The following is a 27,666-nucleotide window of genomic DNA, read 5'->3' as shown; positions in this document are numbered from 1 at the left end:
CTTCCCCACATTAGTGTTAGATTTTTCTCCTATAAACGCATGCAGATATCGTGATCAAATCGCCTTCTGACTCTCCTTTTACTAATAAACAGGGGGAAAAATGTGCTTGTTGCTAGCTTTACAGCCCTGCATCGCTTTGGGGAATTTTACCTGCACTTCCCTGTATAACAAATCTAGTACAAAAGTCAACCTAAGCATGTCAGAAATAAATGGAACTATCACAGAAGACTGAAAAAAATTGTAAGGAGGGAAGAGTGGCAATCTTTGTTGGTAATTCATAGAGGAGAAAGATTCTCTAACCTTAACACAGAAGAAAGGTACAACTTAGGAACATATTTCATTTGCTTCTCTGCTGGAAAACCTGAGTGCTGTGCTACTCAACCGCCTTGAACTGAACTGAACTTGATAGCAGAATAGACAGCAAATTTATCCGCAGGATTTAGAGGAGGGGAACAAAGAAATACCCCAACACTTACAGGCACTGTCATAGACTTCCACATGACAATGATTCAAGGAAGTCAGGATGCTACATTGCTATTCCATCATCTGTTTAATCAGTACATATCCACAGGACTGACCGACAGCAGGGATCCTAACCTTCCTCCTACAGGCACCAAGCCTTTTCTTTTGCAACAGCAGTCGCAGTAGCTACAGAAAAAGGGGTTACTTCTCAGCCAGATCAGTTTCTCAATCCACCTCATCAAGGCAGCATAAAATTACCTGAGCCAGCACAAGGGTAGGGGGATGAACAACTGCCAGGAAAAGGGTAAGTCAACAACTTGGATTTTGCAGGATTTAGCTGATTACGGAACCACTTGCTTAAGCAAAAGCAGATTTGCTGTCAAACAGAGGAGGAAAATGCAGCCCACAACATGGTGATTTTTTGTTTTGTTTTTCAAATTTCTTTAGCAGTTTGAATCAGACTGAAGATCATTTTCTTTCTACCTCTTCCACTCTACTTTCCTACTACTTTTTTTCCACTGCTGTCTGTAAATGGAGCAAGAGCTGTGCCATGTTTCACCAAGACTCCTGTGTCGTTCTAATTGATTAGAGCAACAAGACACGGGAGAGGAAAAAGCTTTGGAAAAAACGCATTTGAGGCATGTAAGGTTTACAGCTGAGCCATCATGGAACTCAACAACTAGAGCAATGCAGATATCACTGAATTTCTTTCTTTTTTTTTTTTTTTTTTTCCAAAAGCAAGGATGAGGAAAACATAGATATGCTTCAAAGCTCTTATTTTTAGATGAGCACATGCAGTAATTCTGAAGGGAAGAATGAAAGTACCTATAAACATCATCCTGGAAAGCATAAACTCATCTGCCATACGGCAGGAAGGCAGACCCACAGCAGGAACATTAAACTTTCTCGCTCTTCAGCAATGACCTAGTATGATTAACAGGCCAGTAAATCCTGCTGAGTGGGTTATTACACTATTTTCCTTTTAAAAGAAAATCGATATAGAGCATTTTCTTGAACAGGAAAACGGTATCAAGCCAGATGGATACTTCTTTCCCTGCAAGATCTTCATAAAGTATTTCTAGATTTCTTGGACAGTATGCAATTAACTTTTAGGGTATAATTCATCACACCATATTGATGGGGAATTATAAGTAGGAAATATCGAAGTGGTCAGCTCCAGAAACTGGACTGCAGTATACATATGATTTATGATCCCAGGCAAGAACGAATGTAATTGTTGCCCACAAAGCCAACATGACACCACTGCCAGATTAAGAGGGTTTGCCTCTGCCAATGCTGGTAACAAGCACACCAAAGTTATCGCAAACACAGTACAAGAATTTGTAAGGAAATTAAGTAATCTGAAATCCACAAATAAAGCTTCTCCTCAACCAGTTTTTCAGCAGAACGTATAATGACAACTAGATTTTGCTGGTCAATAACTAAAAGGAAACAACCAAATCAAACAAACCTGACAGTTCAGTAGGATGACTAGGGCCTAGGAAGTATCTGTGAATATCTATTAGTAACAACAGCCTGTTTTAGGGGAGGACTTGAACAAGCTTCAAAAAGATTACATCTCTCAAACAACCTAATGCATAAATAAATGGTGTAGCTCCTGGCAGGCACAGTGAGACAGCGGTAATATTCTAATACTATTATTTTAAGCAACCACTGCTGGTAGGCCTTTTTTTTTTTTTTTTTTTTTTTTTCTTTTTTTAAATCCAAGGGGCAGATTTTTTTTCCTCTCTCAGATCAGTGTTCTAGATTTCTTTCCCAACTGCAACAAAATATCCACACTAATCAATGAAATTCCACTGGCAATATTCATACTTAAATTTACTTGATTACATGACTACCTTTTGGAAATGGTATCTTTCAAACTAGCACAGCAATTAAAATAGCATGGAGAATGCCTGCACATACCAAACTGCTACTTACATCAATGCAAATCACATGTAATATTATAAGATTAAAAAAAACATTATGAACCTTTCCTCTCTTTAACCAATGTTAATTTATTGCCACACATCCACATGAATTTATACAGCAGAAGAAAAACTGCCTAATGTAATATTCACTTTTTTTTGTGAAGATAAAACTTGTACAAAATGTACCTCAGAAAAACATTTCTTGAGAGATTCTGGCACTTTTCCATCAACCACCTGCAGCATCTTCTCCATCTCTTCACGAACAACATAACTCCCAGATTCATTAGAGAAGAGACTGAAAATGTCTGAGGAAGAAGAAAAATATTTAAACAACTACCGTAGTTACATTTTTCCAAATACTAGGTTTAAAACTGGCTAAGAATGCCAAAAGCAGTGCAATAATTTGATTCAATCACAGTATAGCTTAATAGGGTTTAGATCAAGAAATATTTTCTTTCACCACTGCCCACTAATCAAAAAAAAATAAATACTATCAAGTCAGATTAACAAGAAAGACAAAACAACAGAAGTCAGTAGGCAGATGCTTTAGTTTGTTTTGAAAAATACCAGCACTGTCCTCCTTTCTCTGCCTACATACAGTACTCAGCAGTCTTTCTGTAGGATCCTAACATCCACAAACATGAGAATTTATCAAATATTTCACTTTGTTAGGTATAGAAAACTGAAATATATTGAATTTCAAAATATGCAGCTAAAAATGTCTAAAAATATACTATCTTTATTGGCAAATGTATTCCCACTTACATACAACAACGGTGACTTAATACAGCATGATTTATGGTTCCTTTACAGAAGTGTATTCTACATGCATGATACTGTTATTACTTTTTAAAGTTGTATTACTTACATTTTGCTTTCTCTTCTTCTCTGCCTCTTGTAAGTAGAACTAATCCAACTATCAAGTTATTGAAGTGCAGCCCTTTGGACATTCCTCCAAACGAACAGTAGATAACCTGAGAGAATAAACCAGAAGTAAACCAAAACATTAAGAGCAGGAACAGAGACATCACAACTAACAGCAACAAGTTACACCAGGGCCCTAAAAATACTGTGTACATTTTAAATACTATTTTCCTTGCTTGCTACTGAATTACTTACTAAGTAAACAAGATTACAAACAGGATGTATACATGTAATTATGTTCTGGCTTCTTCATTTTTCTCCAGTAAAGCCTTGAGAGTATTCGTTATACGGCAGCTTAGCCAAAGAGCCCCAGCAGAGTTCAGAGGTCAGTGGGGCTTCCACGTTACTGCAGGCAGACTCACTATTTTGTGAATTACCCAACAGAGCAGAGCCAATCATTAGCAAACCACTGGATGAAACCCACAGGTCGTAACGGCTGCTACATCTGCATCCCTTCCCTGCCTTTTGGTTGGTTTTAAATACATGAACCACAACCAAACATCTCTAAACAGCAAAAGCAACATCATTTTTAACTTTTTTTTTTTTTCTGACTTCCTAACCTCTATTAAAAAAAAAAATCTTTGAAAATACAAGAGTTTGCACAATTCATTTTAACCTTTTAAATTTAACCAGTTTAACCAAGACTAAAAAAGAGCCCATGACCCTTTGGGACACACAGACCAAAATCCACCAGTCTAAAGAACGAATACACATTTTAGGTTGGTTTGTTTGTTTGTTTTTAAAATCCACCATAACCATCGGGAAACATTTACACCCACAAGTGACAAGAAAATGAAAGTGAGGGATGACATGTGTGATTGGAGTGACACTTCTCTTCTACACTACCAGCAGTTCCAGAAAAAGGTACATGGCCCTAACAGTCTTATGTGTGACATCCTGAGAATCTACCCAACAACATCAAAACAATCTACCTCTAATTCATCAAAAAGTAAAATGACTACATAAAAGTATGAATTCTCGTATTAATTAGAAGATTGCAGACACGCTGCCTATGATAGCAGGATAAGCGTTCATGTAGCACAACTATGAGTGAAACCAGGCAGGGAACCACGTTGGATTTGAAATAACCATTTTTGTTACCAGGTTTCACTAATCCAGTGCACTCAAAGTGGGTGACCTCAGGCTGTCAGTAAGTAGCCAGAATGAAGCTGCCCATGAAACTGGCACGAATTAAAGTACATAAATCACATTTCAAATATTACAAGAACTTCTATATACTACTACCGTAACTACGTAGGGCATTCAGTGTAATCAAGTGCAATCTATTATCAGTTGTGCCTTCTAAAGGAGCCAGACAGCATGTTATGATGAAGAGTATTAAGGAGAAAAATCAATTTTTAACAGACTGAAATCCCTGTGCAGAATGTGAGTGCCATGTCTTCCAAAACAAGACCAACAAACATTTCCGTCTCGCTCACACAGGTCTACGTGCCAGGAAACTGTTTACCCAGGAGCTGACAAGCATCAGAATGGGTTACGCTAACTGGAAGCCAAAAAATCAGCTAAATACTTCAACAGAACTTGCCTCTTTTAGACTGGGAAAGCAAAATTTAACCAATTTTGTTACCAACAACTTTGTCTTGAACAACTCAGCACTGGAAAAAGGCTTCAGAGAAAGCAAAATCTTCCTGAATCACTTAAATAGTTTCGTATTAAAGTACTTGTAAATCACCGTGATGGTAATGTGAACGCCTCCCAGAGCCTTCTGAGCAGCAGGTAAACACGCTGACAGAAGCCAGAGGGAACTGGTGAGGGAGGTGCAAGAGGACCATAGCGAGGCTTTGAAAATTCCCCAAAATCTAAAGATGTCTGAGGGCAGGTACATTTAAGTGAACTCAAAAGCACAGAAGGATCTCATTCCATGGAGGATGTTACGCAGAACCTGCCATTTCCTTCTGCTGGAAGACAGCCCCACGCACACACACTAACCGCCCAGAGCACGCTCAGGTCATCTTCTATTAGTAAAGTTTAATCCATTTGCAGATGCTTGAGGAGTTCAAATTATTAAAACTGAATTTGTGCTCTGTTTGGACACAGCGTATGCTTCACGGACTATGTCATGGCAGAGATCTGAATTCCACACTTTCTACTTCTAATCATTCTGATTTCACAAGATGCCTTCAGGGCTACACTGCATACATAAGTGATTTACTTCTATATTACACTGGAGCCATTACTTTTTTTTTTTTTTTTTTTAAATAAGCAGTTAGCTCTGCTGAATACTGTACTTAAGTCTTAATATAGCTCCTTCAGATGCAGGAAAAAAACATGAAAGCACACTAAGTATAAAAAGGGAGAGAATTCTTACATTTCAGATTAACAGGACTTTCAAAGACCATATACATGTATATGTAAATACAGCCAAATGAAAGAGAAATCACTGTTTTTCCTTCACAACATTGATTAAAAGATTATCTTTTTTTTTTATTCTTCTCTGTCACTCAAATTTCACCTTTCTGTGCTCTTAGACTTTTAAAGCACACTTATTTCATAAATCACCTTGAACACAGCTGTTTCCTCTCTTCATCCATCTGAAAGCATATTTCAAATTCATATCCATCTCTGAACTTTCCACCCACTTCAGTTGAACTTTGCGCATCTCCATTTCAGTATCATTTGAATGCCAGCTATTACATTTATGTATTATCTTAACACAACATATCGTTCAAGATTTAAGAAAAAGGAATTCTGTGGATAATATCCAAGGTATTAGTATCTAACACACCTTTGAAGTAGAACAATCAGCAGCTGGTATTACCTTTACCTCAGTCACTTAATCATTTTTTGGTGAGAGTTCACAAACACTGAGTACATTGCACACAATATACAACCAGGATTAGTTCACATTTCTAAAGAAGTAGCCCCACAAGTTTTCACATTAATTTTATTTTGAAAACTTTTTCTAATAAAATGCACTGTTAAAAATAAGAAGCAATTTTGTGTCCCTGTGCCCACAGCTTCTAGTAAGCCTGTTGGAAGGGTAGGAGAGGATGTTCAAAGCATTATTTTGGCTCCTTTCTCTAGCGTATAAAACCTGCTGGATTCTTCCCTGATTCTATTCTTATGACCTGTCTTCTCTTTCAGTCCTTGAGAAGTCTCCGTTCTCATTCTTTTGGCAGCTCCCCCTACATGTCCTTCGTGTCTTCATTAGCATCCCTCTTCTACTTACATTACAGTCACATTTGGAGAAAAACCAGCACAGGTGCTTCTCACAATCATAATATATGTAGGAAGAAATGAACAAGAAAAAATCACTGCTTATTTCTTTTTTAAGAAGGTTGATATGCAACTCCCTCTAAATTAAGCTGATAAAGGTATAATCGAATTAGTCATGGACAGGACTGCACAGGAAAAAGTTAGGAGGTCCTTCTCAGCATTCTTCCTCTCCTAAGACTAACATACAAAGCTACTAAAAATGCTTGCTTGAGATATTACCATTCCTTCTTTCTACTTCCTCTGAACAGTACTTTTTCTGTCAAGGTACCTATAACTGCAGAACATAATTGTCTTATTTCCCTAGATTTAAAAATAATTGCTGTGTTCATGCATCTCAGCCCTTGACCGGCTTTCCTGCAGTTAAAGCAATGCAGACACAGCCCATGCTGTTTCATTTTATTAATATTTTCAATTCCATTTTTCTAAGAGATCCTTTCAGAACATAACCACCCAGAACATTTAAGTGTTTCGTGTGCATGACGATCATGTAAATTGATTGAAGTTCTACAGACTTCATTTCCCTCTTTTGCATGCCTGCTCTATCAGTGTTTTTAATTTAATGAATTCCTGAAGGTCTATCACTCCTCAGATACAACAAACCATTACTCAAAGCATGCAGAGAAAACAGCCCAGCAATCTCAGGCTAAAAATAATCCATTTCAATGACTGAAAGGCTGAAAACTCAGAACAAGGCTTTAGCTGTCTAATGAGTGTGCTTGCCTTTCCACACTGAATTACAAAGAATGCCATTACAATATGAGCGGAGTCAAGTCCAAGTTTTGTCCGGATTTTCAATATTCAAGCTCAGAGATGTGAATATTGCATTGCCCAAATACGAATGCTAGAAGTACACAGTAATTCAGTGCACAGTAATTTGTACTGGAATTTTGAGATGCTTATATCCCACTTCTGATGAAATCACATCAGAAACTGTCATGATTTTTCCACTAACTTTACTTCACCAAATGGGAACCAGGAACTGCAGTAGAACTGCAATGTTAAGAGACACAATTATGATCAAAATTGTGTCTTTAAGGGTAGATTAAAAAAAAAGAAAAGTAGAGGGTAACAGAAGACATTTGAAAACCCGAAGTATCTATTTGTGAAAATTTATCTCATCCAAATCAATAATTTCACCATTAATACTGGCATAAAAGGGATATGAAAGTACAAATTAATTCACAATGTGAATATTTAATATTTCATATTATTTCAAAAAAATAATGAACCGTTTAAGATTTTTATTTTATTTTTTTCTATTAACAATGTATTCACACAAAATATACCAAATCTAGTACTGAAGACACTTGCCTTAAGCTACAAGAAATCTCATACTTTCATTCAATTTGACAGTGCTAACACACATTACAGTATTTCCTGTTAAGTGCTTGAATACACACATAAAAATAAAACTGCCAAATATACTGAAGAAGCAAGTAATATCCTCTTTGTCAATACTTAGAGAAAAAAATTAAAAAGAACAGAGAAAACATTAAGCTTAGAAAAAAGAAACCCTCTAATACAGTGTTAAACCTTTTGCAACATACACCTCACTATGCACATTACCTAAATAAAACTGAGAGACTTGCACGCTGCCTGTGAGGTCAATAACACTGAAGATACCAGAAATAGAAGCTGTGATTAGAAATGACACGGAGCAAAATATCATTTGAAAGGTCTGGCTAATCTTATTCTTCCCTGAACAATATTTTAATTTCTCTCTCAAAATATAGACAACTCTATGAAAAGTGTTTTTTGTTTTTTGTTTTTTTTTTCAAAGCACATGTGCAGGATGGTATCACTATTTTTATTTTATATATATACACATGTATTTATACATACATATATATATATACACACACACATTATTTATACTTATGTAGCATATTTTGGTTCTGGTTACCGTCCAGTTCATTTATATATCTTTAAAATACACAAAATTATTTCTGAGAGCTTGTAAAGATTAATCTGCACTTTAGAAAACGTAGTAAAAGCCTCTGGAATCTCAGAGAAACCAACAGCATGCTCGGCTCCACAGTAAATAAAATCCTCTACTATAATAGTTTCATAGAGAGAGTTAAAACTTCCCAATTTTTCACTTCCCCAAATCTACATCTGGATACCTAGATTTACTTTGAAGTCATTTGCCACCTATTAGATGAGTCTCAAGCAATGACACAATCAAGCACACATCAGTGACAGCCCATGATCCAAGTCTGGAACGTTACCTTCATTTAGAGAACACACACTGTAATATTGGATGAAAAATGGAAAGAAATTAAATCTGCTTGTTTCTGCACAGGCATATCTGTGTGTGCACATCTAAGGTATAGAGTATCAACCACATACATCTCTCCAGAAAAGTTTATAGATTACCTCAGCAACTTTTGGAGGGACTCCATCACCAAGAACTTCCCTGATGAAGCATTGTTGGGTCATATAGTATGAGAGTCCACAAGTTCTCTTGAAAGCATCTTTCAGTCGCTTCAGCTCTATGTCCGTAACTGTATTAAGAGGAAAAAAAAGATTTGGTCAATAAAGATGTCATAGAAATGTAACACCTCAAGGACTCTCGATCCCGTACATGTTATATTTATAGTAAAAATAAAAGATCAGACGAATTAAATGCATGAGCTCACCCAGATAGTGGAAAAATTCGACTACTGGAAAATGAGATCTAATAATCTGCCCCCAAAAAAAGAGAATTGGGGTAGAACTAAAGTTAACATCAACTACTGCAACAGTTCACTGCCTGTTTTCTTTGACTACAATAATGTATTATAATTTGTTCTAAATTAAGCACCGTTATTGTCACACAGAAGGAAAATAAGCTAGCTTTATGATCAATTTTATGTTGCATGTAAGCCAGAGAAATGATCTGTAACCAACTATAGTGAATATTATGAAGAGCACCTCCAGCAGCATGCTTCAAACAGCCTCATCTAGCAACCAGTCTATCTTTCTGTAGAAAAAATAAGTAATCACCATTTACAGGCTTACGAGATAGCACAGCAAAGCCTGAATTGAACAGCAGTGCTAGTTTGGACTAAATGTAGTTCTCCACCTAAGACTTCCTTGCACAGTCAAAGTCTGATTACCAGCTAAAACCCATTCAAACTTCTTCACAAACTAAAGGTGGAAAGTTTGAAAAGATGCCCTTTATACTTGCATGACTGTCCTGAAAAGCAGTCCCTGCCTTCCTACTTTCCGAGCACAAAGCAACTTTCTAACAACCCGGTTAAGCAGCTCTGAGCGAGGCAAAGAATGACTCTAGGTCCAAAAGCGTGCTGTATACTTGAGAGGTATCTCACTGAACAAAACAAGTACTTCATCAAAATCAGGCTGCAGAGCATGACACGCCACGGCCTGGATCCCACAATGGTTCCCACGTACTGCAGAAGAGCATTTAGCAGCCCGAAGGCAATGCAGCGATGCTGCCCGTGACAGCCCCTGCGCTGTATTTATAGCAAGGCATTTTCCTTCCCTTGATATAACCAGCCAGACGGGGCAACTCCGACACAGCCAGAAGCTTGTCCGGCTTTTTGCCAGCCAAAATAAAACAGAGCGCTTCAGGACTTAATCCAGAGTTCCCTTCAAAACGTCCGCATTTCAATTAATTCATTCATCAAAAGGAAAACCCTTCCGTAAGAAGCAAACTATGTTGGAACATTCCTCCTTGATTTTAACCCCCATCGACACTGAAACAGAGTGGGGTCTTGCCTTTACAGTAGTGTGTAAAAACAGAGTTTGGGGCATGTTTCTTCTCAAATTTTATTTGGTATTCTGGGTACCTTTTACCAGGAAAGAAAAAAAAACAAAAAACCACAAACAAACAAGGATCTAAGAAATAAGCCTCAAGCCTAACCCACAGTTACTATTACATCTTGTTTTAGGAAAATAAACATACTTTACTTACATGGGAAAAGAAGGTTGGTATACTACTGCTACCTGGCATGTATGGTATTTGACTTTCTCCATTTCACATTACTGTGTCCATGGAATCATTTATTTTCTTTATTTCTCCAAGTATGATGTTTTAACGAATGCTCAAACACTTTGGTAGGCATGCCAGTTAAAGCCTTCTTCCAGGGCTTTCCTCCCTAATTGGAAGCAGACTCCCCGATATGCTATTTACAACCTGAAGTGATGCCCTCCACACCCCCGGCCTCTTCTGAATTGAGGAGACGGACAGCAAAACAACAATTCTGCCAAAAAAAAAACAACCTCGCGGGGCAGCTCTGTCCCAAACCTGTGCAAGGAATTACCAGAAGTGCTCCACAGCACAGGGCTGGATCCTGCGCCCCATCTCACACCCTTACGCACAGCCTCTCACCACGTTATCTTTAGGAACAAAAGCTGCCGTGTTTCTAGGGGGACAAAACGAGAGGGAGAAGCTCCCGGCTCCAGTGCTGCAGCAAGGTAAAGCAAACAAAGCTCCTGGATACAACCTGGCAGCACTTCCATGAAGGTGCACTCACACTTAATGCAGACAGACTTTGTATTCCCTGGTCCTTCTCCCTTTATTTTTTGAGCTCCTTACCAGTTAATCCAACCTGTTTTATGGTCATTCAGCAAAAAGAAAAGAAGAAAAAAAAATATATATATATACACACATACACACACACAAAGCCTTAACTAAGCAAATGCTTACGGCTTTACACATATTATAGTGGACTTTCAAGTAACCTAATTATTGCTTACTGCCAGATCAAGTTTGAAGCCTACACAACAAACATAGCTACTTAATAAAGCATCATGCCATTATCAATGTTCTTATATAACGTGGCTATACAAATTTTAGGTTTACTTTCCTGGCTGCATAGAAAATCTTCATTAAAATTACTCGTATTTTATACTATATTGGTGCCCCTGAATACTAAGGCCTTGGGGTTGTTTGTTTGTTTAAATAAAATAAGGCTTTCCATACCTCCTGTTACTGGTGACAGCTTAGAATTTCATTAAAACTGGAGTTTTGTAGAAACTTTCTCTGGGACATCTATCACTGACTTCTCAGTTATCTCAAGAAACACTGAACAGGCCTTTTGGTAGTGAGGCCTCAAGCAATACACCAACAGTACACAACTCCAGAGCAATTTCAGAATTTTTCATAATATAGCAGGTTGTAGTAAAAAAAAAAAAAAAAGTGTTTTAGGTGTGTTTCCACTTGCCCATGTAGCTGTAGGACTATGCTCTGATTAAAGTCACAGTATGTAGCCTTCTGATAAAGAAGGTAACAAGAATCCCCTCCCACCCCAAAATTTCATTTATTTTTTCTCATGAATGCAATCCTAACACTAGCAAAATATATTTCAAGTTGGAGCTGCAGTTTCCTTCCACTAGCAGTCAAAACCAACTGCAGCATTTGCCCTATTGCATTCGTATTAGGGGAGGATTTTTTTTTCCTCTTAGTACATGCAGTTTTGCATACACTTGTGCACTACTTTTTTGCCAGCATTAATTATATTAATCCTGGCAATGTAGAAATACAACAGCCCATAACCAATTAAAACTTCCAATAACTGTTTTAATAGAAAATTTTATTTATGCAATAAATGTGAACTGCCTATATGTAATGGGCTAGAATATTAAGCTGTTTCAGTCAGTCCTGTGCTTTCATAATCACACAATTTACCTGTATTAACAGAAACCAAAGCAATAAGCACCAAACAGCCCCATGAGCAGACCACGTAGTGCTCCGGTGAGGTTCTGCGTGTCGCCTTATGGCCCTGAGCAGAGGAAGGAAGCCACATCTCCCTGGGAGTCACGGCCGTGCAAGCACCCCCCTGCTGCAAGCATCTCCCTGGGCGGTGCTGGCAAGTTGCAGAGTCCATCCCATACCCACCTGCCTCGAAACCCACACATGCCTCGAGTCCCGTTGCTGGATGGCTTGGCCAAAGGAAGGCTGGGAAGATGAATGTTACCCAACGCTGCTAGCATCTTCAGCAAGGACTGCCAGCACACCATTTAATAGGAGATGCTAAATTGATACTGCTACTCCGTGCTACATCTCAAAAGCAAACTGCTAGCGCTAGAGATCACTTAATATTATTGTTTGCACGCAGAAAATACAGAGCAGGTCATGGAATTACAGAAAAGATAATCATTTCCATTCCCTCCCTGGGACACATTAAAATGATTGATGCAGGCCATCTACAATCATCTGCAAAGCTCTGCAAAAACAAGTTCATTATACATTTAGAGCCAGGCACACGAAAGTACGACTGAAACAGAGCTGAGTAGAAAGCAAAGATATTATCAATGGTTACTTTAAGTCTGGAAGACAAATAAAATACATGAATACAAAACTTCCAATTATTTGACACAGAGGTAGAACATGATAGCCTGTAGAGAAGAAATAACAATAGGTCTTGAATTATGAAGGTAAGATTTCCAGAAGCAATACATTTATTACTGTAATAAAAATGAGAGTGCTCATGGCTGCAGGCTCTCTTTTCTCTCTCAGTTGCACAAATCCCATGCTGAATAGACGGTCCAACCGAGGTCAGAGGTGTTATGTATGTAAAATGGATATTATTAAGAGGTCAATGTCAAACACTGCCCTCCACTTCCACACAGCAGCCTTTAATAGCACTTCAGTGTATTCGCTGGAGACTTTTTTATTTAAGTTTTTGTGGAGTGGGGGAAGGGAGAAATAAAAAGAATAAGAAGTACAAGGAAGAGTTTTAAGACTATTTTCTCTTGTCTTTCACAACTCAAGACTTGAGAGGCTTACAGAAAGGCATTCAAACATTTGCTCAAGAACTCTGCAAATGTGTTCAATCAGCGCCTGTTAAAAACAACGCACAACAGATAAAAAGGTGGCTGAGCAGCAGCAAGCATCACAGACCACAGAGATATTTTTAAACCAACATTTAGATGTAAACACAATTAACAACCTCACTTCATCCACTGACTTAAGGTCCTGCATTGAGCAGACTCACTTTTTCCAAAGGCAGCCTCACCAGGACGGAGCCATCCCTACAAACAGGCCATTGAGCAGCCCCATCCCCTGCACACACACAGACACTGCTGCTGCTTTCACAGCCTGACAGGGAAAAACAGAACATGTAAGACTTCCTAAAATAACTTTACGATAGTCAACACAGCAAAAAAAAACCTTCTCATCGTTCCTACCAATAACAGGTGGCTCGGCCTCAGTGTTGCTGCAGAGGAAGCAAGGCAGCTATTAATTGGGACTGCACGCCTAGCTCTTCACTCCTCATGACTACAGAAGCTAACTTTTTATTCTAAGGTTTGAATTTAAAATAAGAAAAGCAAGTTTCAATAGTAACATACCGCATTCTGATTCTTAAAATTGTATCTGAGTCAGTCAGCCTGCTCCCAAAGCTCCTCGCAGAAGCAAACTGCCTCTTCCACAACAGAAGTCAGCGCCTGTCGCTCCATCCAGGCAACTTTGCAAATACAAACCTCCTTAACGCTACCTTGGCTGGATACTTTCCAACAATGCTGAAGACAATTTAACAGAAGATTAGTGTTGCATCCAGCTCTCCAGGGAATACTCGAGCTCCAGTTTGTTTAATAAAGTTTAAATGAAACCGTGCAACCTCAGCTAAAAATGCCACCGCAACTTACAGTAATTGTAGCAGACCTTCAGCTCACCCAATTGCTGAGGTTATTTTTAGTTTAATGGTGTTAAACGTAATGCCGTTTGTATGGATTTACAACTCTAGTATTATTTTGTTTAAACCAACAACTGTCTAGCTAAAAATGTGTATAGCACCTTCCAAAAACAGCTACAGAATAAGGCAGTCCCGTGTTGGAGCCGCCCCTTTCTTTCCAACGCTTTCACTCTATGTAGTTATTACCAAGTCATCTTGGAATTTTCCTTTTAGAATTAAAAAAATAAAATAAAATGCAATGTGAGTACTGCATAGTTCAACTTGCAGCACAGTCTCTGTCACTTCAGGACAAAGGTGAGACTGAAGAGGCCTGCTTTAGACAACAAACGCCTGCGGAAAACTTAGCAAGCTGGGAAAGAAATAGCTACCTCAGCAAAAAGTGCACTGCCTTTATAGAGCTACTAGTAAAATCTTATTGAGTCATCATAAAAATCTGACTGTTAGAACCAAATGCACCTCATATCGATACTTCGTGCTTGTTCATTGCCTGTCTTGGAAAGAGAGAGAGAAGGAAATGGTTGTATCAAAGTCAGGTCTCACTACTGGAAGCACAAACACCGCAAACGCTATAGGACGTCCTCAGAGGCAAACAAACCTAGCTTAAAGTTCTTCCAGATAACTTCAGTAGTATGTTTTACTCGAATACTGCAGGAAAGTCATTAAAATCTGCCTAAAATCTGATTTTTTTAAATAAAATAGACAACTCTAGGAACACTACAGAGGTCATGAACACAAGGGCCATGCAGCAGCACCTCTCCTTGGCCCCAGTAAGCAACCTGCACCCAACGCGACAGCCGCTGGAAGTCACCCACCTGCCTCTCAGCACACGGCCGCTCTCCACCGCCCTTACAAAGTTTAAAGATTTACAAAGGCACCAAAGAGAAGGGACACCAAAGTTTATGAACAAGCACTGCTGCTTAGGATGCAACAGTTCACACGTGAACTTTAAGCATTATAAGAAACTAATATTAATGTTGAAGGGAGCTTGTCTGAAGGTTAAAAGTAGTGGCTAGTCAAGCTTAATGGTTTTATTATAGCTTATATGAGGTAATTACTAGATACCTTGCTTGTGATGTGTGACGAGAGTGAGCACAATGCATGGGTTTTAAATTCTTGTGTTACAGATGTGCTTTCCCCTCATCTTCAAAATCCAAGCAGAATTATATAAAACGCTGTGATAGAGAATGAGATATAAAACGCAGCTTTTTAGAGCATAAGAAGTTGGTTGTTGTAGCAGAAGAGGAATAAAAGCATCGCGCTGGAGCTCTTTAATGCTGAGACATTCAGGCAAGAGGCACTTAACCTCTCCTTGCCTTAATTGTCTCAGAGCTAAAATCGCACAGTCACAGCACAGCTCGGGCGGGGAGGGACCTTAAAGATCATCTAGATCCAACAGAATGCATGGAGATGACAAAAGGAATAAAAATCCTAGTCTACATCAGACAGTTGCTTTATAAGTGATCTCAGCCGGTCTGTAAAAGTCCTGCACCAAGGAGCTGCTTCCATCTGTAAGAAGGACAGGAGCCCGGTTGTTGAACCAAGAGGAGGTGGAGTTAATCTGCAAGGGCTGCTATCAGCCAAGAGCCAATTAACCTAATCTGTAACAAGCTGGGCACAGAAACAACACGCCGAGCTGTTTTCTTTACTTTCTTCTTTACAAGAGAAAGGAGTGGCTGCTAGAAATGAGTGGTGAGTTGGTCACCTCTGCTCACACCAACACGCAGAGCACCACGGGCACCAGCAGAGGTGGCAGCAACAGCACCAAGGAGCTGGCAGGATCTTGAGGTATGAAAAGCAGAAGATATTTCATTTGGGTACATGAAAGGAAATTGTATATTCTAGTTTACAGGTGAGCAGGAAAAAAAAAAAGTCGGACAGCAAACCACAAGGTATTGACAGTGCTGGAAATGAAACCAGGAAACAAATCACTCCACAATCAGGAGGAAAAAAACCACAGAGGATAAAAAGTTCAGGTAAGGGGAAGATAAAGACACGCTGAGCTCATCTGGCTAATGCACCTTACAAAATACCTAGTAGGGATGGCGCTTTTTCCCAGAATGTGAAGCATCGATATGTCCACGATACACTACGAACAGGAAACAGAAGGGGAATTCCTACCACTTCCCCAGTCACTACTGGATAAAAGACAGCTCGCTACATCAGTGCCTTTATTAAAAAAAAAAAAAAAAAAAAAAAAAAAAAAAAAAAGCCCCAAAGTCCTGCAGATCTCAAGCACACAAGGCAAGCAACAATTTGCAGCCATACAGCAGCCTAACACTGCATTTATTCTTTACTAAAAATAAGCGAAACTCGGTTAAAAACCCAACAGCAGACCACTCGATCATTCTTCAGAAAGCAAGCAAAATGCACCTACCTCAAGCTCTGACTTCCATCTCTGCTTTTAATAATTCTAATATTTTGATTTTTAAGTGACAATTTTACAGGTTCAATATCAAACTCACAGGGCATATAATTCTCTAACCAGACAATCATCTTCCCTGTAATCACTTGCTCAATATTTCCCTCAGGAATCTTCTTCCTAGTTATACATGGAAATTTTATTACTTTTTTCATTAGTCTTTATTGTGACTCAATGGCTGCAGTTATGAAGTTGTCAAGAACCAAAGCAATTACTAAAAAGCTTCAAAGAGGTAAGATGTACAAGCGAACAGAAAACATGTTTGGGAAAAAGCCCAAACTGCAAAACACAATTGAAATAAATGAACCAGCCATTCCTACTTAAAAGGCAAAGTCCACACCCACCCATTCCTGCAAAAAAAAAAAAGGAGCCCACTTGAGAACATTTGGGGTGGGCAGACACAAAAGGCTGCCCCCAACAAAACCACCAACCCCCTGGTAAGGAATGGTTCCCAACCAGAACATTACAAATCTCATTGTTCCTATTACTCAGCGTGTCTCAACGAAGACTTGACACTCTTAGCATGACACTTACCAGTGACAGGATGCAACAGGAATTAAGGACAATAGCAATAGAGTTTGGATATTAAAAAAAAAATCATGTTATTCAATCCATTTTTTCCCCTCATACCTGTTCTTTGTTTTTTGGTAGTAGTGGCTCACGGTGGGGATAAAGCTTTTCTTGGTGCTATTAGAGCTAACCACAATGCATATCAAAGGTTTAACATCTTGTGCGTGGAGGGCGGCAAAAGATTTAGTTATTACAATAGGATTTGCCAATTTTCTGTAACAAGAATACTTAGCATTTATGTGACACTTTTAATCTTCAAAGAGCTTACTTCTCACAGTTACCATCCTCCAAAAGAATGCCATTAAGTATTATTAGCCTGTTTTATCCATCTGCAAAGTATCTCCATCAGGGCACACACTGTCACATTGCTATTTGGATTATGTTTGCTTCAAGCAAAGCTAATCAGTACAGGTTCTGTGACAACCTTCCCCATCAGACGAGCAGGGATAGGAATTGCTCCGTAACAGCCCCAGCAGTGAAATAATCCTCCCACCATCTGAGCACTTCAATCTTATTGGCTATATTTTATATCCTCAGGAATTAGAGGAGCTTGGTTTTATACGCTCCCCAGCCCAACCCCATAAGCCACAGAAGAAGGCTGAAAGAACCTGAAAATTCAGAAACCTCCGCGGATCATTACAATAACTTTTACCATATGTATTACTACGAATTTAGGCGCAACTGACTGCCGGCTTGGAGACAAAATAATGACTTAGCAATTAAAGAAGTGGCAAACTCCTCCTCAGCGGCAGAACAAAGCCGTTTCCAGCCCAACTTCATCCCGGGGTGCCACCCCCTGGCACGGGGTGCTTCCCACAAGGTGAGGGGCTGCCACGGCTTCTGAGGAATGATTGCTGGCCCTACCAAAAGCCAAGGGCATTAAAATGGCTAGCTGTTCCCATTTAAGTAAGAAACAAACCTGCTTTCTGGGCTGTCCCTTGGCCAGCTTTCCTGGCAGCTCACTGTCGGCTGACGTTCCCCTGGGCGAGCAGAGCGGCTTCTGTCGCAACTCGGAAAAGCTGCTTCCACTTTATTACCATCATGAAAATCATCTAGATGTTTATGCTTGGTAAGATATACAAAATTACATTACACAGCTCCTTTCCAAGGAATAAACAGCACATTAAAATCAAAGGCAAAAGCACTCCCGAGGAGAGCCCTGCCGTCTGCAGGTACAGGCCGTCTGAAGGCAGGTTTAAGGCAAATGCCAACTGTGCAAGGGCAAACACCACGTAAGAACCCTGCTAAAAAATATGCTTTGATAGAACAAATGTTTCATATTCTCTCTTTCAACAGTGCCAAAGACTCTAAGCACATCTATACTATAAAGTGGCACTTCCTTAAAACACAAACCAACAAAAACCTGAGCCTGAAAGTTAAACAGAATCTGCAACTCGTGCACATGAGGGCAGTGTTTCGTTTAGCCTTCAGTGAAGGTTAAAGGCAAGGAGTTATGATTTGCAGTTGCTGGTATAGTTTTAATCAAGTATTTAACTCAGATGTTTGGCAGTTAGAAGAGCCAACTCCAGTAAAGCCCAGCAGTTGGTGCTACAACAAGTAACCAATGCTGAAAGATTCAGACTGTGCCCTGCTCCGTTTTTGTTTCTCAACAATTAGAAGAAAAACACCGTTCACCTGGAAGCCACATGTTTTGCCCCGACCACGTCACACGTTCACGCACACATTCAGCCGATGGACAGCAGAAGGCTCTGTGCTTTAATCCTTCCTATCCTCAACTGCTGGGGAAACAACCGTGGAACAAAACCTCAGACGCAAACTGCGCTATTTTAGTGCCAGGTTGCAAAATTATCTATGCCTTCTGTTACACTGCTATGGATGCGTAACAAGTTTTTTTTATGCAAATCTGCGCCAGGCTGAAAAACAAAACCCAAATCACCAACAGAGACAGGAGCCAAGGCAGTCAAGCAGTAAAACAAAAACAAACACGTGGCCAGTGCTGGGGCCCTACTACACACCTGTAGCATGACACCAGAAGTTGAAGTTTTTAACTGACAGCAGCAAAAAAATCAGCCTCACCGCTTCCAAACTCCATCCCCACTGTGGTGTCCCTTGTTAAGAATTCCCCACACACACCTGAGGACTCATTTTGAAGAACTATCCTGAAAGATGCCACGCTAGTTTTAAGTAGATTTGGTAGCAGAGTGCAGATGTATCTCTAGAAGTATTCACTGCCAGATATATTCTATTCCTAAGGCGCTACATTCACAAGAATGGAAGAAACAACATATTTAGATATCCCAGGTAACAGCTGCACAGGTTTCTTTCTGTAACTTTGCAGCCAGTGACCACTTTAGACTGATGTGATAAGTCAGGAACCCCCCCACAGCATCCACTATTTCACTAAAGTAGAGGCTAATCATAAATAATTTATTAATAAAATAATTGTAAGTAAGAATAACTTAATACAAAGTAGCTACGATGCCCAGAATAGCTTCAGCAGTTGGAGACTCTCCCTGAATCTCTGCCGAGACTCTCAAGACATCCCCAAGGACACAGCTGCCTCTGCTCGAAGCAGCACATTTACATAATAAACTGTGAACACTTTATATGAAGAGATATTTATCAAATACTTTATATTCTGCCTTTTAAATCTATATTCTTATAATACTCTGTGGCTTCTGCAGGTATTTACCCAGTGTTTTATACTAGAATTTGTACGTTGTTTCCTTCCTTATTTAACCCATCTGCTTCACAATCTACTCATTACTTAGGAAATGAATTAATTATTAGCACCATGTATTAATACAGCCATTCTTTAACTAAGGCAATGAGAAGACAGAGCTGCAGGTAACACACAAAAAAAAAGGTGGTAAATTAGTCAGTGGCAAAAAGATTGATTATAATTCCTTAAGGAAAAGGAAAATCATGTTGTTAGCTGTAAGACTGGCAAACAGGGAGCAAGCAGACTTTGCATTCCTTTTCCCCTGCTATCACCTTCGTTAACACCCTGGCAGGACGGAGAGCAGGCTGTGCCAACCACACTCACTGCTGGCAATCACTTTTCTTAGGCAAATGCTGCTTCAGCTGTAGGAAGTACAAATTCACTTTGCTAATTCCTAAACTAAGATCCAGTATTTAACTCTATCGCACTTAGCTAGAACATGGTGAAAACGTTCTTCACGAGAATAGGAAATTTCCAGCGCCGAAAAAATCTTATTTCTGGACAACACCAAACCACTAGAACCACGGATTGAAAGGAAGCACTTCTTCACCCAAAATAGATTCGTGTTCAAACTGAATTCAAAATAGAATCCAAGTTCATTTATAGACCGAAACTAAAGCTCTCGTAATTATTCCAACACTTCCAGCTCTTTTTATGCATGTACACAGCCCATCTAAATGGGGCACTTCCTGCTCTGCTTGGGTTTCTGAGCTTCTTCCAATTTTTGTTTTCTTTCAAGGTTTCAGATTTTCAAAGTAACAATGTTGAAAACTAACACAGTAACACTGATCATTTAAAATGATCACCAAAAACCCAATTAAACCAGCCTCAGGATCTTTGCAGAGTTACACTGTGACAGCACCATACACCCGTTAAAGTGTTTCTGTCCATGACCGAAGCAGCCTGCTGCAGGACAAAACCTGACCGTGGCCATTACCTCTATGAATTAAAATAAAGAATATCAATTCCAAACACAATGGAAACCTAAGAGTATGTTCCGTACTAAATACCTGTATTCTAAGAGGGGATGAAAACTGAAATACCAAGTGAAAAAAAAAAAAGATCAATGCAACGTGAATAAAAACGCAGCTTGTGTGAGGAAGAATCAAAAGGGGTTGTAGTAAGTGTTATGAAGTGTGAGGATATTTTTATGCAGAATGCAATTACCTCCTGCTTTGGCCTGGTGACATTACCTCCCAGAACGACGGGATCCAACTCCGACTAAACAATTGTAACGTTATTCTTGAACATCAAGTCTTGATTTTAAATGATTTCTCTCTAAGACTGCTAAGCACTGAGTAATTCCTCTTTCTCTACCATCTAAAATCTGATGTTGCATGACCATCACAGTTATTTGCTCAGAATTAGAAAAAGGTTAATGCTTTACACTAAAATTAACTCAGAGCCAAGCTGCACGTTTCTCTTTACCCTTGCATAGCTCCAAGAAGCCAGCTATTACCTCCAGGACTAAGGGAAACAGCTTCAAAGGTCTTCAACATAGAAAAATTACCATCAAAATAAATGTTATGTAAGACCCTGGCAAGCACAGCTCCGTTCTCCCTTGGCAGGAGGTAGCAAGGGCCCCGCTACGACACTGGGATGATAGATACAGCCTCACCCCAGAGCATCGCCCGCTGCCCTGCTCGTGACCATGGCTGCAGAGAACTGGAGCGAAGACAAGAAGCCAACCCCCTTTTTAACGCAGAACGTACCACTAATGGGTTAAGAACGTCCTTAAAGTCAGAACTGAAGTACATGGCAAGGTGTAAAACCAGATGATATTTCCACCCCCTTCCTCCCCCTTTGTCCCAGCCAGCCCAGCCATCCTTTTCCCAGGAGCTCCGATGGGTTGCAGCACCTTCCACCTGAACACGCAGGTGAAGGCTCTTATCCTCCACAGCTTCCCAGCACCATTCCAAGGAAATATCACTGTTTTGCCCCAAATCCACCAGCGCACAAGCTCAGTGAGCTGTTAGCCTCATCAGCACGTGACACTGTGCTCGGGGCAGCTTGCCATGTGCTCCGACGGGCTGCAAGGGGACGGAGAGCAGGGCTTAAGGACCCCGGAGATCACAGCACTCCATACACCCAGTCACCCTGCCTGCTGCCAGCTATCGCTTTGGCAGTGTTAACGAACTCTGTGCTCGGTTGGCTGTTTTTACATCAAGTTAGATACATAATGGAGAATGAACCCTGCTCACTGCAGCCCACCTGGATTATAAATCACCTAAACCTTTCTCAGGCATCTTCTGTTTTGCAAATGAAGGCCTTGTTACAAATGTTAGTCTATTTAAAAAAAAAAAAATATATTGTTTTTTTTTCCAACTACCAGATTATTTAGCACACGTCTTTACCTCTCAGAGCTCAGCCGCCTGTCAGGATTACACTAAACTACTGAAGGATTTCTGTTTTTATTGCCATTATGATGAGTGACCTAACTGTCTACACAGAAGAATGCTGTGATTGATTATAACTGGCACCAGTTTTTAAATAGATTTAGTTGAAACCCTACAAAAATTCTACGCAGACACATTTCGTTACAAACCAAGATCCGAGCCCAGCTTATGCCCATTAAGAATCAGAAACCCAGAAGGGCTTTTACATCCATTTAATAGTACTGCAATTAAAAGACACGCGCTCCTTCCAAGCATGCCCTTACCTACGACAAAGCCAATGCCAACCGTGCTCAGTTGTAAACGCAGGCTAGCAATAAACCCACTCCTCAGAGGTGTTAAGATTCATTACATAAAAAAAGAAACGCGAAGTATCATTACACAGCTAAGCTGAAAAGACTAAAGCTATTCAGGAACAGTCACTGCTAACAAAAGCGAGATGTCCCTTAAGAAAGCACAAAACAGAACGTGTATTAGGATTTTGCCACTCGTTAGGCAAGCAGGGTATTTTTATTCTGGTAAGTGCTAGCAATAATATAGTATTCAAACTTCGGTGAATTAGGTCCTTTCAAACTCTTAGGCAGATTCTACATTAATGGATTTTTCCTTCTACATTCATCTTTGCCCAAAGGCTTCATTGTCTCATTATGTAAATGACCTTTTCATGTGAAAATTAAATGTTAAAGATGCTTTTTGTATTTCTTCAATACTGCAAATATCACACCGATATTCACAGTAATTTAGATTAAGTATAACTTAAACAGAAAGCAAATGCTTCAAGCAATATAACAAATTAAGAAGTAACTTGTTTTAAAAATACTGAAAAATTGAAAGTCTTATTTAGAATGAACCTCCCAAACTTACTTTCCTATATAGGAACCTAAAACGGAAAACAACAGGTTTATTATGAGGATTCCTAAAGAATAGGTTGTATAATGCAGTTCTGAAAGCATGTGGGCAGAGCCTGAAGACTCGCAGAGATGCCCTCAGCACACTTCCCATCCCACCCAACGTGCCTCGCTTAGCCCAGCTGTCCATCACTGCCTCACTGGAGCTCACCTCGAGAGAAATAGGGCACCCCAAATCAAATGCCACGTGCTGCAACGTAGCCTCCGCTGAGCCCCACGTGTTGGTCAAAGTAATGCCATCGGTTACGACCAGCAGCTGGTGCTGCAATCCCTGGGGTGCAGTAAGGAAGAGGACAGCAAACACACCCCTCGTTGCAAGGGTGAAGAATCACCGGTCAAGGACAGGCAGAACAACTCACACCACTTCTGCTCATTGAGGACACAACTTCACTTCCCTAAGTACCTGCTCTGTGAGGTCCCAAACACCTCTTGGTGCACTTGGAGCACCGCAGTCCTCAGTGAGCAGCAGTGAGGCAGCAGAACAGCTCCCTTGGGAGCTCAGCACCTGCCCAGCCCAGCAGGGCCGGGTGGATGCTCAGCTCCCCGCTCGGCACATCTTTGGAAACTAGCAGACTATTGCTAAAGCACCGGGGAGGAAATAAAAAGGAAACACACACCGCCTTCCAGTATTTGGAAACACAACGCTTGTTCTACGCTTCCTCCATTCCTTTCTCTATGTTCACTATATCTGGGATTTCTTCCTGGGCCAAAATCCAAGAAGAAATAAAAGCAGGATTATTTTACAAATAACTGCTGTGCCATAAGACCTCTAGGATATAGCGCTCATTAGACCTACCTGACACTCACCTTATACCAAATTATTTAGAATGAATTAATGAATTCACTTTCTAACAATATATATATATACACTCAATTTTCAGATGTTCTGTCATTTAAAAATGACAGATACTAGTAATGTCTGCTTCTTCTTTCAATTACAGAAAAATCAAAATCAGTCCTATCATAAAGTAGCAGTTGTTTAATCTTAATTTATAGAATTAAATAGACAGACCATGTCTCACCTGATCACAACTTGCTAATGCTGTGTTCTCTTTTACTCTCACAAAGCTTGTCATACCTTCACAGGCCCGCTTTTTGAATGTGATTCCATTTTTTTGAGTACTAAGGAACTGAACGCCACACTTATTTTATGAAATGAGACAGTAAGCTGGCTTCCTTTTGAGAAGGAGTAAGGGAATGTGGGTTGTTTTACTGATTTCTTGCAGAGTGCCAGCAGCCAGGGAGCCTGACACTGGTATAGGTCAAGTACAGCAGGACTCAAGTAGTGTCCCCCTCCACTTTTCTTTTGCTCTTTCACATTTCATTAGAAATGCTTCGTGTCATTTTGAAAAGGTTCTTAGTTTCTATTTTTGTCTTATTTTATCGTCTCTCTAGGACACTGTCAGGTAGATTCAGGACCCTGAATTTATACTGCATAAAAACAAGGCTTTAGAAAATTCAAAATGAACAGAAATATTTCACTGAATCTACCAGGTTGGGAAGCATCTCAGAGGTCACCTGGTTCAGCCTGGTGCTTAAAACCAAGTCAACACTCAACTCAGCGCAGACTGCAGAAGGCTTTGTCCAGGCAGGTCTTGAAAACCTGAAAGGATGAAAGTTCAACAGTCTCTCTGGGCTTGCCTTAAAACAAAACAAAACAAAACAAAAAAAAGCCTCTGCTGTTACTCAAGAAAGTTACAACCAGAAACTGACGAGGAAGAGCTGACCGTGAATAACCTGATTTCATTGATCAAAACGTAAGACAAAGCAGAATAACCCGGAGCTGTACGAACGATGAGATATAGGCATGTGTTCTATAAAACAAACCAAAAATGTTTCCAGTGCTCCATTTTAATTGACAATGTCAATGTAAGAAAATACATTACGGCTATAATTTTCTGATAGCAAACTTTTAGCTTATACCAAGCTGTTCAACACTCAAAACGTGGATTTGTCCAGCTTATCCCTCAGCTCCCAGCCACCATGGCTGAAATGATATTATCTATTTACGTTCATTTGGCAGCCTTCCTGACCGCTTTGATTTGAGTCTCTAGTAACATGCTGACAGGATCTATGCAATGCAGCTGATATTATGAGACTGCTATTATTTAGAGGCACATTTCATCCGTTAAAGTGTGAAACTAGAGAACTCCCAACACGTACTGAATCAAAATTAAAAGTTTTGAGGGCTTTTTCCTTAACGATGTTCAACCACTTCTTGTTTATGAAATGCCTGCACTCTTAAATCCTATTTTATCAGCCTTCATTGCTGTGTGCACACCCAGCCCCTGAGCGTTTACTCTCCAGGTTACTGCCACCGTGCTTGGGAACCATCAGAGAACAAGTGAAGTCCTACAAAGAAGGTACACACGTCAGCTCCTTCAGGACCGCAGCATTCACTCTAATGAATTACATTCTGATATTTCGTAAATTCTCCTAAAGACCACAAAAGGCATCCCAGGAAAGGAAACACTGTTAGTTGCCTGAAGTTCACTGCGCAAATGTTCCTCATTTCCAGAAGTACGTAACCTGGGTACATGTTTAAGATGAGGCTGAAAACCACTCTCAACTTGGAAGCTGAAATAAGGAAGAAAGTAAAGAGGTCACTGCAATTTAGCTGAAGAATTACAGGTAAAAAAACCTCACTTCTGGTAACAACTTGTGGAAGTTTAAGTCAAATTCCTCAAGTCACCTGTGCATCTCATTATACGTTCAGCTAAGACTACTGAGGTACCCTCCCAAAAGAAGCATCAGAGCTGAATGCCGAAGCCGTGAAATAATTACTGCTCTGGGGATGGAGCAGCTCCTCGCAGATTTATAAACAGGAAGCGTGAAGCTGTGCGCTCATACCTGCCTTAATCATACAGCAGAGCCCTAAAGCCAGCAGATGCTGGCTGACACAAGTCTCCCCGAATCTAGGCAGGCTCAGCAGTGGATCCCATTAATTCTGATAGCTAAAAGGAGGAAAGGAAGGAAGCTGAAAGGGATCTAGGCATCTTCATCACAAGTACCTGAAAACTCAAAGCTCCTCAAACAGGACACAGGTTTATACCCCCTGAGCATGGTGTGTCCTGGAAAACAGCAGAATGCCTGCCTAGCTGTGCTGCTCAAGCACTGTTTTTCAGATATGGGAGAAAAGAAAGAACAACACCTGCCTTCATGGAATACAGAAAAAGAAGAGAATAAACCACAAGAACGGTTCTCTCTTAATTTTTCCTAAAAATGCATCTGGGATTTTAAAAGATCGTTTCAAAGTCAGGAGTAATAAAAAGCCCCATTTCGTGACCAGAGGCAAACCCTGTGAAGCTGACACACCTGGCAGTCCTGCCCCAGTCTGAATGGGCACATGAAGTGCACGCACTCTTCTGGACTATGAGGCTATTTGTTTTCTTTTTCTCAGGGATCATTGTGCACAAAACTCATAGCACAATGGAACAGACCTATCCACAGCCATTCGTTTCTCCCAGTGCTACACTCCTTGGCCACGCTGCTGTCGTTGCAGTTCCCCCTTCCTCCATCCCAGCATACACCCAACAGCAGTTTTACCTTGCTTTGAGCAGAAGGAAAAATCCAGCCCTCCTTCCCAGCACAAATCTTACAGATCCATGACTATTCATTGACACTTCTTTTGTTTAAGTGGTTACCTGACTGAATATTTAGCATACATAAGCTGAAAATAGCCCAAGTTAGCATGACCTGCTTTCTTGAAGCAGCATTCACAGAAACTTTTATTTCTATCATCTCATAATTTTCAAATACCTTCATAAATGTATGGTCTGAGTCTGTGATTATATTTTAAAAGTTACCTAAGCAAGATGTGTTAACAGTGACTGGAGAATGCAGTCCTCAGGGATCCGGCATAAACCAGCCATCAGTTAGTACCACGTACCCACCTCTTTCCTGAGGAATCCTTATTAAAGCATTGTATATACAACGCAGCAGACCTGCTGCACTGTAGCTACAGCAATAAAGTTCCTTTATAAAGTCACATTTCCCAAACACAGCCCTTTAAGGCTGCCAGCAGAACAAGTGGAAGATAAGGCAGGCTTCGGAGAACTACCTCCTCCATGTAAGATAAGGCCTCGCGCTGGGCAATCTCAGGAGGAACGAGCAGCCAGACAGCCTGGTGAAAGAAGCGGGGGCAGAAACGAGAGGCACGCGCTGGAGAAGGCTCCGAACCAAAAGGGATACTGACCGAGCTGACGTGAGCACCGCCCCAGGAAAAAAAGATGCTCTTGGACCTTGGGCTAAGAAAAAAGCAACAAAGCCATGAGCCAGGTTGACAGTTTATGCCATTACAAACTGAGTTTGATGAAATAACCGATTACCTTATGCATGACTTGGAACAAAGCACTTACTTCACCTCTAACAACCTGTCCGTGAATTTCATCTCCTTACAAAGAAGTGAGCCTCGGCCAGAGGTCTGAGGGCCAGGCAGAGCTCCAAACAGGGATCAGAACAAGCTCAAAACCTTTATCTTCCCCACAACAAGAGGCAAA

General features: G+C 40.2%; 1 protein-coding gene across 6 annotated transcripts in view; it reads right to left on the bottom strand.

Annotated features, from left to right (window-relative positions):
* The window catches only part of USP32 (ubiquitin specific peptidase 32), a 76,371-nt gene that overhangs the window by 46,234 nt on the left and 2,471 nt on the right, over positions 1 to 27,666 (bottom strand). For all 6 annotated transcript variants that reach the window (XM_082776455.1, XM_082776457.1, XM_082776456.1 and 3 more), the window contains exons 2-4: positions 8,931 to 9,058; positions 3,262 to 3,367; positions 2,580 to 2,698 (exon numbers count right to left, since the gene is read on the bottom strand). In XM_082776455.1, coding sequence (XP_082632581.1) covers positions 2,580 to 2,698; positions 3,262 to 3,367; positions 8,931 to 9,058 — 353 coding nt within the window. The remainder of the gene's footprint in view (positions 1 to 2,579; positions 2,699 to 3,261; positions 3,368 to 8,930; positions 9,059 to 27,666) is intronic.

The sequence above is a fragment of the Aythya marila genome (assembly GCF_965140915.1).
Source record: "Aythya marila genome assembly, chromosome: 20".
NCBI classification, from domain to species: Eukaryota; Metazoa; Chordata; class Aves; order Anseriformes; family Anatidae; genus Aythya; species Aythya marila.
The sequence above is the reverse complement of the archived record's forward strand: the minus strand, read 5'-3'. Positions and strand labels throughout refer to the sequence as shown.